Below are 12,066 nucleotides of genomic sequence, written 5' to 3'. Positions count from 1 at the left end.
CATTCCTAATGATAGCTCATTGTGTAATTAAGAATAATGTTTACAGTGACACTACTTGTGTAAAATTCTAACACAGTATCACTCTTGCTTAAGTAGCACAAGAAGTTCAAGTCACTAGAGAAAGCGTAGCCTGTACATGTTGCCTCTCACTTCAGCTTCTTTTTCCCCATTTAGGAACATTTTGTGTTTTGGTGGATAGCATTTTCCTCGCAGAGGGAGATTACAGTAAAGTAGAAATAGTTACATTTCCACTCTTGCCACAACCTATGTGTCACAGGGGAGAAGGCACTTCCAATAAGGTGCTGACCCTTTATCCATTTCTACTATTGTATCCTTTCTGCCTAGCTGCTTTATTCTGTTGTTGGTAGCTTGCTAATGGGCCAGGCTCTGCTAACGTGCAGTCGTGCCTGATCAGCCTCATTTACTTAGGCTTTATTTAGTCCATTGTTCCCCAGCAGTATCCGTCCTTAGAGCCACTTAGGCTTAACTTCTGTGTCCCAGGGGAGGGAAATGGATGCAGTAGACTAGGATCATGATACAGTATGTTCAGAGTAACAAAGATGCAATGATTTCATCGTATAGATAGGCTGGAATTCAAATAGGGTCTGTAGCTTATTTGTCTCATGGTAACTTTGTTTTGTGTAATCTCTTTGTATTTTTTATCTTATCCACTTGGTTCTTTGTTTTTCTGCAGTCTTCTAGGGGAGGTGTGCAACATCTGGATTTGTAATATTAAAATAATATCAAGCAGTTCCCTCAAGTTATTTTTGATGCATGAGTTTTTCTTGGAAGTTAGCATTGTGTATGTTAAGCGTACATGCATAGCTGTCATGGAAATACTGAATGCCTTTAATACTGTGTGGGCTTGGGGATTTTGATAGGTTCAGAATTATTATTTAAAATGATAAAGTTAATTATAAAGATAATGCTATTATGTTAGTAAGGCTAGAGGCAACAGGAAAGAATTTGCAGGACTTTGTGGATAAAACAATATGAAATTCAGTGTTGACAAATGTAATGCATGTGGGGGAAAAAGGAACATTCATTATCTATACGATTGGCTCTGGAACAAGATCTGAATTTGAATCTATGAAGACTTGAAATTAATGCTCAGCAGTCAAACAAAAACAAAACAAAATAAAAACCTGAGTGCTAAGAATCTGAAGAAAGGAATAGGGATCAAAATGGACAACATAATTATGTCATTGCACACCCGCATTTTGAATGTGCCCTTTACAGCTCTGATCTCCCTATCTCCTAAAAAGCAAATCAGTAGCTGAGGAAGGACCAGAGGACCAGAGAAGTGTGACAGTTGACCAAAGATATGTTCTGTAACAACAATAGGTCGGAAAAGAGTGAAATCAGAGAATATGTGACAATGTCTGTGAGGACCATGAAGATTGAACTGAGGTCATCACTTGCCATCCTTCTGACAGGAGAGCTAAGATGGCCTCAAAGTAAACTAGAAGGTGCAGGTTCAAAACAAATAGAAATCTCTCTTCTCACCACAGATAATAGAGCTGCGGACTGCCTTGCCCCAGGATGTCTCGGATCCTAAAAGCTAGGTTCAGAGAAGAACAATATAAATGAACGGAAGATAAATCAATCTGGGACCATTGAATAAAAGGGGTCAGCTTTGGCTAATGGAAGTTCTTGAAGTATGAATATGTGGAACCTGGGAGAGTATCGCTGCCTGCTTATGTTTGAACTCTTCTTTCAGCAGTCTCTAATGATTGTTATCAGAGAGAAGGTAACAGATTAGGTGAACCTTAGGTCTGATCTAGTAAAGCTGTTTATTTGTAGTACCTGTAGCCTGCCGGCAGCACTGTACGCGGTCACTGGTCAGTTGTCAAAGGTTGTTGGGAGTCTCAGAGATTTGTTCAAAGGTTACTGTGCAAAGTACCTGGCTGTGATTGAAGCACTGATATTAATTTTATATCCATTAACTAATTTTTTTAATTATACTGCATGAAGATTTTAAAAACTAGAAGTCATAGATCTTTATTTGTGTTTCAAATTTCCCACAAATTTTAAGTATCACAGAAATTGCAAGGTTCTCTGTATACCTCTGTTCTAGCAAAACAAACAAACAAAACACTAAAAAGCTTAGCAAGCAACTCAAAACTTGTCGGCATGAGATCTAAAATGATGTGATCGAGTAAGACTTCTAGCATCAGTATGTGTCTAATTATGGATGCTGAATAAATACTGAGAAGAGAAGAGGTGAATCTTTTCCTGCCACCTGAAATTGAGGGCAGACCAGAAGAAAACAGTGTAGCAGGTACACTCACTTCCCATTATTGCTTTGTTCGTATCCTCTACCTACTAAATAGCAAGCAGTCTTCTGACTGGCGTATTATTGGTCCACCTTTAAAACAAGTCAGACAATCAAGCAAGAATCGTTTGAGGCTGACAATGCTGCCAAATGTAGTAAAGGCCTCAGTTGAAATTCTCAGCAGGGTGTGAGTCTGTTAACTTTCATATGGATTCCTTACTTGATTCAGCGTTCAGATCCAGTTGACTGATGCCGATTCTGTTCTGAGAAGTATTAGAAATAAAAGGGAGACAAAATTCTGGCAAATTGGCTGTAACTGTCTTTGTGTGGGGTGCCCTTGAGAATTCCTTTTGATTATGTCAAACTGGATTTGCCAAAGCAGTAAGGGACATTCAGAAAAGTAGTTCTTGGCGGGAATGTATGTTAGATGTTTTCTAAGTCTTTTCCATTGCGGTTATCTGATTCTGTGGCCTGCTTAACTCAGTTTTTCAGCCTTTTAAGCCATATATGCCTGGTATTCCCAGCTGTACAGCACTAGAGTGTCCTTTCCATAAATCACGAGTTAATAATTTTGTCAAGCAGAAAGTAAGTCCTTTTTGTTGTTGGTTTAAGAGACCAGCAATGATGGAAGGGATGTTTGTGCTGTGAGTTTTCCAACTTAATCAAATTACTCTCTAACTTTCTGTATGAGCTCTACTTCCTAGGTTTTCAGTATTTCCCCCTCTTGTTTTTTTTCATAGCAGTTTGTACAAATCCTCACACCATGCAAATTCATCCAAGTTCTCTGTGGTTTTGTTGGGCATGATTTGACTTTGACCAGATGGCTTGTCCTCCTCCTGTGCCTTCACTTTACAGTGCAGCATAGCTGTAGGATGGCAGAGCAGAGGGGGAGCTGCTTGGCAGCTGTGCAACTCGAACCTGAAGTATTAGTTTCCTGCAGTTCCTGTCAATTCTGTCAGTCTGGAACTAACAGTCTTTGTGCTTCTCTCCAAGATTTGGCTTGCAAAAATGCAAGCTGGAAACCTTGGGTTTAGTACACTAGTAAATTTTTGGTTGGTCGTTTTTTGTCGGTTTGTTTTTTTTTTCCACACACCCACCCCCCCACCCCCAAAGAGGAAAATTTAAAGAAAGCTTTTTTTTAAATGACTGAACAAGTGTTTCCTTCTTAGTATTTTTTATGTGTGTGCAGAACTTTATTCCTCTGTCTCTATAAGATAGCCTTAGATGTGAAGCACTGTAATTTTTGATGTGGTGTGTGTGTCTAAACTGTCTTGGAATTCGCTTTGCCTTGCATGCAAATGAAAGTGGACACTAACCTATTTTCATCCTTAAGGCAGTTTAAACTCTTACCTTAAGCTCTTTATGCACCTGTCTGGTCTCACCATCAACTTGAACATCCCCCGCAGCCACACACCCCATTCTGAATTAATTTCCTGCCACTCTGGGAAAACAGCTTTTCTGCTGCTTTGCCATGTTGCAGAGTGACAAGGAGAGACGCTGGTATTTCAGCTTTCTGAAGAAATACAGAGACGTTTTCTCCAGCAGATAGACCTGAGCTAGAACTAACATGGAAACAGTACTAAAATACCAGTCACAACTTATTACCCTCAACATCAGAGAGGGTGCATTTCCTCTGCAGTCTGCAACACAAAATATATTGCCGAGGGAAAAGCATGATTTCATCTTTTTCATCAAAACTACCTTCTCCTCCACAAGTCTTTAAAATGACACATCCTTGCACAGTATATTTGATGACTTTCAGTAAATCTTTGCAACTTTGGCCTCAAAACCAAACATTGTACCAGTTTATTCCTTTGCTGCTGTTGAGGCAGCAGAACAGTGAAGTGGGAAGCTTGGTTCCAGTAACAGTTAGTAGCAGTTAATAATCCTAATGAATATTTTTCTGCTTTTTTAGTCGAGAATATATTTATTATTTATTCCACTAAAGAATCTAGTTAGTTATATTCAAAGCAGATAGAAAGGTAATAGGTAACAGATCTTCTTAATTGTCTGGTGATCTGATGGGGAGAAGTGAGGTCATTGGTTTTGTTGGTTTTTATCATGCAGAGATCCCAAAAGTCCTCAGTTGTGCAGCTAATTTCATTTTTTAATGTTAGTTTCCCCCCTCAAATATGTTTTTCTAAAGTCAGCACAGGTGATCTGGAGTTCACTGTGGAACAATGCATCAAGGAAGGCCCTTGCAGAGAAGTATCTAGAGAGGTTAGTCCGTCTTCCAAGACTTGCTTACTTTGTTTGAAGACAATGCTACCTGACTTAGCTTAGATGATTTGGACCTAGGTTCACATCAAAGAGGGGCACTGTGATGACCTGCTTGTGATGTCAATTCAGGAAAAACACCTGATCCTGGATTGCTGTAGGAATTAAGATTTTTTTTTTTTTTTTTTTTTTTGTGGAACTTGCACTGAGTATAGGGATAAGAACAACTGAATTTATCTTTAAAAAAAAAAAAATCTACATAATAGCCAGTTGTTTCATGCACATAGTATTACTCCTAACCTTAGTAAGTTCTGATCCAGAAGCATTGTGAACATGTGTTTTGCCCATGGTGTCCTGGTCCTGGCTTTGCATAGGGCAAGCTTAGCCTCCACGCTAGAGGGGCCATGCTGCTTCTGGACTCAAGCTGCCTCTGAGACCAGTTTGGTGGCATTATCTGTTTAAGGCTGATCATGTGGCAGCAGTCCTGAACTAAAAAAAATTGATGGATCTGATTTGTCTGTGCACAAAGTCAGTCAGTCTGCAACCTGAATACATCATTTACTAATAACTGAGCAATGACAATATCAATTTTACCTGGTGAGTGTTTTATAAGTACCTGTATGTGAGATGTGTGCTATTACTTAAAATAGATGCTAGCATGAATATGAGTGGATCAGGTCTCTGCATTTTTAAAGGAAACCAAAGGGTTCAGAGTTTCTGGCATGGATTTGTTTGGGTTTTTTAATTTTTTTTTTTTTCTGAAATTATACATGGCTATAATACACAATGGAAGTGTTTCTTAGTAGGAGAGCTCTTATGTTACTGGTGAGGATGACTACTTTTTTGAGGCAGGGTATGCTTTTCTTTGTACTGGTTTTTCGTAGTGTTCACTGCACAGAAAATTGGATGGCAACATGATCTTTGTGCTCCTACTTGTGTATATTAATATAGCAAAGAGTACTTTCAAGTACTGGTGTCCCCCTTCATCTTTGTTTTCCCTTGTTCATATTTTCACTTTTCACTTTCTGTTCCATTTATCTGTAGCTATGTTGTCAAAATTTCTAGAATATAATAAGCTGTGTAATATTCTTCTAGCGCTGAAGCTATTTTTAACTATAAACAGAGGATCTGAATCAACTCAAAATAAGATGACAAGAATTGCTTTATGCACCAGAAGGTGGAGGAAGTCTAAAGTATGAGATGACAGTACAACATACTTGGGCTTTGCCAAAATGGTCTGTCATTCCGAAACAGTATTTCCCTGTCAAACTGTATTAGTATATTATTACAATTTTCAAACAAAAAAACAAACAAAACCTAACTTTTACCTTGAGTCGTGCTGAAAAATTTTGATCCACCAGATGGCTGATGTGCATGCTGATGAGATTTCTTACCTATGCCTGTCTGTGCTGCAGGTTTGTCAATATTAAGTGCAGATACAGGAATCTTAAAAGCAGTGAGGAGTTGGTCTAAAAAACCAAAACCCTTTTGTATCACTAACCACATCAGAAGAAAATTTGAAAGTTTATTGGGAGTGCTTTTCCATACTTGTTCTTATTTTAATCATCAGTAGTTGAAATGTTTTTTTTTTTTTTAATTCATTTAAAACGGCTTGATTACAGTGTATTTTTTAACTGTCTTATAGTTTCTGACTTATCCTGTCTTGCTCTTCTAGAAGGAGTTCTGGAAAGTCTACAAAAATGGACTTCAGGGAGAAAGTAACACAGGACATACCTGGTATTCATTTTACCTTGCATTTCCATTAATCATTGGCCTTTTTGTTATCCTCATTGTCATTTTTGTCATCTGGAGATGCCTGTTTAAAAAGAAAATGCGTAGACAGTCGGTGTACGTGCATAGGGGAGCCCACGAAGCAATGGGTGATGGTGCTGTGGCTGACGGCAGAGGTCCACTTCCGCCGCCTCTCAGCATTGTTCATTCCCCACAGGAGGAAATGTATGAAGTCAGTGGGCTCTCTCCAGGAGGTCTGAGCTATACAGATGGACGGTCAGACTCAATATCCACAAGGCTCTCAAACTGTGATCCTCCTCCTTCATATGAGGAAGCCACTGGTGAAATCAGTATGAGAAGAAGTGAAACTGAACAACATTTAGATCCACCCCCGCAATATGAAGACATTGTGAATTCCAGTTCAGCCAGTGCAATTGCACTATCTCCTGTTGTCACCAGTGCTAAGTAAAGCAAGAAGAATGCGATGGACTCTTTAAAAATTACTAATCATTTTGTAGCACTTTATCTTGGCTTATTATGCATTTCTGTAATTTAATGGACTTGTACAATGAACTTCACTTTTGGTTTAGATTCACTTGTTCTTTGGGTTTGGGATTTTTCCCCCTATGGCAGGTCTTAAAAGATAAGGAATCTGTATTGAGAGTGTAGTGCAGGTACAAATGTGGTGCTCTGTCATACTCTCAAAAGTACCTCTGCTTTGAGGGATGTCACTTGTTTATTCAGAACGTTGTCCACATTCCCCACAAGATTTATGGAATCCCCCTCCCCTTTCTTGCTGCAGACTGTCAGAATTGCCTGAAATAGGGAATCCTTAAGCAACATTTTAGATAGTTATTTACACTAAAGGGGACTGATTTTGCAGTATTGCCTCTTGTGTGGTTGGTTCCTTTTTCTCATTTGGATTTTTGTTACATGCTGCACCCTATCCTGGGTGCTTGGAAGGCTGAGAGCAGTATGCCTTTGTGTTCAAACCAGTATCTCGTTAAGAGTATGCTGGTGTAATAGCAATAATTTCAGAGTCTGAGCAGAAGAGGTCTATTCTAAAGCTTTTGCTATTACAACTCAAAATTCTGTAAACGGTTTAGAAGCTAACAATTCGAGATACTAATTAGTGAATTTAATAGTGTACTTTTTTTGTCTGTGTTCTGCCTTTCCTATCTGTTTTCACTTGTGTATTCTAGAGGTGAGAAGTGTGCATATGTTAACTTTAGAACTTGAAAGTTCATGGAACGGTAAATAATGAAATACTGAAATACTCAAGAGTGGATAAAATCCTGATCGTATTCTTCCTGCCATAGTCTTCACTGGGGCCAGGATATTATCCATAAACACATAAACCCAAAGGTATTATTTCCCTTTTTAAAAGGGAAAGCATTCTCTGTGTGTTGCTTTTTTTTCCCCAACTATGAAATAAAAACCCCTTCTACAAATCCTGATATTCTTTTGCCTCTTCGTGTACCGTGTGTGCACCTTGTATTGGTGGCTATGGAAATCCTTTGCAGAGAATATGGATACCTTTTTTCAACAGCAAATATATTTATTGCTTATCTGGTGCACCAAGGTGCTTCTGTTGCAGAAGTTAACAATATGTTATAACAAAATAAAACTACTTACATTTTTCATTGTTTCTAAGAACAGTGCAGTGCTTTTATCCATTACATGAATTCTTAAAGCGCACTTCATTCCTAGTGTACACAAGCCTTCTTTTCACAGCTCTTAGGTTACAGGTGCCCATCAGAGTAAGAAGTGCTGGGAAGCATGTTAGTCCAGGCTGGCTCCAGAAGTTGTGTGCCAGCCCGGCTCTGCTACCTCCAGAGCTGCGGAGCCCACCTGATGTAGGGCAGAACTGTGAGGACCCAGCGTGTTGTATTTCTAAGAACACAACGCAGGCGTACCCCCAAGCATGAGTCTGCAGTGACTTTCTGAGGCTGAAGAGATGTGGATTTCTGTCAGACTTGATGCAAGTTAGAATAGAGGCTTGTACAGAATTTCAACCAGCTGGTTTAGATGCTGATGATAATTAAGCTGGTGCAAGCTGTAGTGTGGCGATTCTTTTTTGCCCAGCTTGATTTAAAAGTTCATTGCTCAGTTTAGCTTGTGAATTTCATTTCAGTTTTCTTTCTTCCCACACCAAGGTAGCATGGCATTAGCTTTAGTATTGTTCTGTGTTCTGCTAATCAATTAGCACCAACTGAAATGTATTTAGCCCTGAAGGACTACTGTGATACGTTGGCTTTCTTACTACAGAAACCCACACTGCATCTTGTTCCAAAGACCCCAAATGAAATGCCAGTGCCATCCATTTGAAATTGCTGTTAATGTCCAAGATGTGTGCTGGTGTCTGTCGTCTCATGGGGGCTTGGCCCACCTTTTCCCTGAGGAATTTTACAGAAAGCTGCTGAAAAGAAATGTATGGTCATACATGGGTGTGTATATGCACACGTAAGAATTTGATATAATGTATTGACAAATGAAGTAAGGATTTTATGATTAATTTTATGTTCTCATTTTTGGCAAAGAGTAGGTTGCCTGAGTTGTCTACTGGAGATCTTCAGTTACTAAGGCAAGTTGTATTAGAGTTAATGGATGAACTCCAGGCCAAACTGTTATCAAAAAGATAACTCTTATTTATATTTATTATTTATAATAGATATTGGGTAGATAAGTACAATATGTTTTGGACACTTGTAGTAAGAATTGTCTGGGTCTTGTTTTTGGACTCTCTGACCTTTTCTTTTGAAGTGGTTTTAGCTCTTGTGTGTCCTGAATTGCCGCTTGTAGAAGTTAAAGCGCCTTTTATACTGAGCAACAGTTAATATACTGCTTTAGGCAGATGTTACCAAAACAAAGTGCCTCATCTCAACATGCAGGAAACACCTCAAAAAGAGCTGGTATTTTAATGTCCATGCCATATTGGCATCTCCTGTGCCTGCCAGCACAGCTACTAGTTTTAGCAGTAACTTTTTTTGTTTGGATATAAGACTTTCCTGTAGGAAATGCATGGAGATTGCCCATTTCACATTAGGTCATTCAGCAGCTGTCATCATCCCCTGAACATGGGCAGTCTAGTTTAAAGATAAGCTGGCTTTTCTTTTTTTTCTTTTTTTTTTCTTTTCTTTTTTTTTCTTTTTTTTTTTTTTAATTACTCTATATTCCGCTATGACTTTTAACAGCTTTATGTTTCTGGCTCCTCAGTTGCCGTATCCTGTAGCTACTTTTATGTGCAATGCAAAAATGATGCTTGTCTTTCCAAAAAAGCCACAACCAAATATCTAAAATGAGCTATGAGTTGAATTTATTGGGCTATGCCTTTTCCATCTACATGAGCATGAAAGCCACTGTGGGCTATAAACTTATGTCTTGGTGAATAAATTTCGTAAGTAAACAAAACTTGCGTGGGACGGTTATCCAAATGTATTTCCTCTAAGACATGAACAGCTTTCTCCATGTTACAATGATGTCAAATTACAAAATATTTTGTTCTGTTCTGTGAAATGTGGGAAAATAGCTTAGTCTTGTGGCTGGCTTTTCTAATCTGATTGAAAAATAAAATTTCATTTGTACTGGGTTTTTATACAGCTTTGCAGATCACTTAGTAGTTTTACCTATCCTATAATTGCATTGTCATGCAATAAATACTATGAATTTATAGTTGTATAAGTTTTGGAAGTCTGAATGCAGTACTATTTTGACTGATGACATGAATAGTCAGGATACTGCCTTTCCCACTTCTGAATGTAACATTGAATTTCATCTTGTATTAGGATTGAGATGATTTATCTCCTAAGACTAACGTAAATATAAGTATCGCTGTTTTAAGAAATTATGGAAATTAATTATTTGCTTAGATGATATTTAGCATTAGTGGAGGTTGTTCTGTCTTCACTGGATGTAAATAACCTCTGATTACACTATTGCATATTTTAAAGGGGTTTGGTTTACATTAAATTATCCTATTTAAACATTTTTGCCTATGTTTGTAGAAAATTTTTTGTAACATTTGTTTTTGGATATGCTAAATAAAATTTTTTAAGATGCCTCATGTTTCAAAATACCAACTCTACGCAACTGCACTGAGAATTAACTTTGTGTATTTAAATGATGCTCTTTTAATTTCCATTGTTTTATGTACTTGATCATTTGCAATGAATCGGTTGTTTTCTTCTGATAACTTAAAATATAAGTATAATTTTGTTTTCAGGTATTTATATTCTTTCAAAATCCAGGCTCATTTTTAATCAGATTTGTCTATTTGTTTATTTTCCATTTTTAAAAAAAGCATTTGTTGTAGCCGTAGCTAAATAACAGTCACAGGCAGAGGGAAAGCAGAAATTATTACAACAAAATGAAACAGTATACTGTAGCAAAAAAGGTTTAAGTCAGGGGACTTAACTTCAAAGTTGGCTTCAGCCATTTGAAAGAAAGTGATTGCAAAATTTTTTATCAGCTCTGTGAATGTTGCATTAATAGTGAACAAGAAAAAAAAAAAAACCCTTGTGTAATGACCCCTGCTGCAAACTGAAGATCTCGATTCCAGTCAAGGCAAACTTTGTGTCATCCTTTCTCGCTCAGCTGCTAGTAAATAGCATAATATGTCCCTGGTATTTTTTCATCAGCTTACCGCATGACTGGAGTCTGTTGGAGGTGTTAGTGAAGCCCTGTAGGAGGTACGTATCTTCGAGTTTCATGAACACGAGTGCAGTTTTGTACTGGTCATAACAAAAGTGCAAAAAGAGTCACTTGAAGCAGCAAGGTGTGTGCAGCTGTCACGTGCGTAGGGTAGCACCTTGCTCCCCTTGGTGAGCTTTTATTTGCGTAGCCCAGACCAACACCACCCAAACAGAACACACTGTGTTCGGTTAAGTGGCCTTCGCTGTGCATATACACGTCCGGTGTCCTGACCATACATCCATCAGCATTGGCTAACGCGTTTGCCCAGGGTTCAATGCATGATTGCCTCTGCATGCCTGGCTTCTAGCTGTTGAAACGCAGCTGATATAATGTTAAACTGGTGTCATGAATCTTGGTGTCTATAAAAATCAAATAATCGTGCCAGGTTACTAGTGATGAATGTTCATTTTTTATTGTTTCGTATGCCCTGAACACTGTTCTCTGCTGCTCTAAATCACACTGATAGATTCCTTTTTATCTTCTGCATAATGTGAATTTTGTAAATATTTCTTAGTGCTACTTGCTGATTTTTAAAAAGAGGAAAAACCATGTTCAGCTGAAAGCAGTGAGGTGACATCTGTGCTATTTCATTTCTTGCTGCACACACATTTGATTGATTTGCTACAGGGTAATTGAACTTTGAGCTTTGCCAAAAAGTTGAACTACGCTTTTCTTCTGCAGTGGGATCTCAGTAATTGTATTTTTGATTCGGCGGTGAGTTATTGAATACTAACTAACAAGTCAGTGCAGGAAAGGCCTTGTCTATATTCTCATGATTGTATATATTATGCAGCATTTGCTTACCAGTTAGCTCTCTGGCAACAATGTTTGCTGTAATATTAGGACCTGTGTTCTCTTCCCCTGCCCTGTCTCAGTGTATCATGCAATAAAAACATGCTGTCTGGTGTGCTGTTTTCCCCTGTCTTAGAAACAACAGAGTCTAAGAATCAAACCAAAACCTTTTAGTGTGACCTGCCGTTTACTTCTCCACTTCGTAGCTTTGTATGTCCCTGCGTGGCTCCCGGGGTTAGCTGAGGAGCTTAAAGCAAGAAGGAAACAAGTACTCAGAAAATTTCTTTCGATACTCCCAGCAATGAAATCTCTGCATAAGGAGTAATCTGTACCAAACTGTCTCCCTGGCCTTTCCCATG

General features: G+C 38.4%; 1 protein-coding gene across 8 annotated transcripts in view; it reads left to right on the top strand.

The window, feature by feature from the left end:
- PRRG1 (proline rich and Gla domain 1) overlaps positions 1–10,597 on the top strand; it is a 35,329-nt gene extending 24,732 nt beyond the window's left edge. For all 8 annotated transcript variants that reach the window (XM_075174439.1, XM_075174447.1, XM_075174464.1 and 5 more), the window contains one exon: positions 6,168–10,597. In XM_075174439.1, coding sequence (XP_075030540.1) covers positions 6,168–6,692 — 525 coding nt within the window. In that variant the 3' untranslated portion in view covers positions 6,693–10,597. The remainder of the gene's footprint in view (positions 1–6,167) is intronic.
- The last annotated feature ends 1,469 nt before the right edge of the window (positions 10,598–12,066 follow it).

The sequence above is a fragment of the Calonectris borealis genome, chromosome 1 (assembly GCF_964195595.1).
Source record: "Calonectris borealis chromosome 1, bCalBor7.hap1.2, whole genome shotgun sequence".
Classification (NCBI taxonomy): Eukaryota; Metazoa; Chordata; class Aves; order Procellariiformes; family Procellariidae; genus Calonectris; species Calonectris borealis.
Note: the sequence above shows the minus strand (reverse complement) of the source record. Positions and strands in the feature narration are given on the sequence as shown.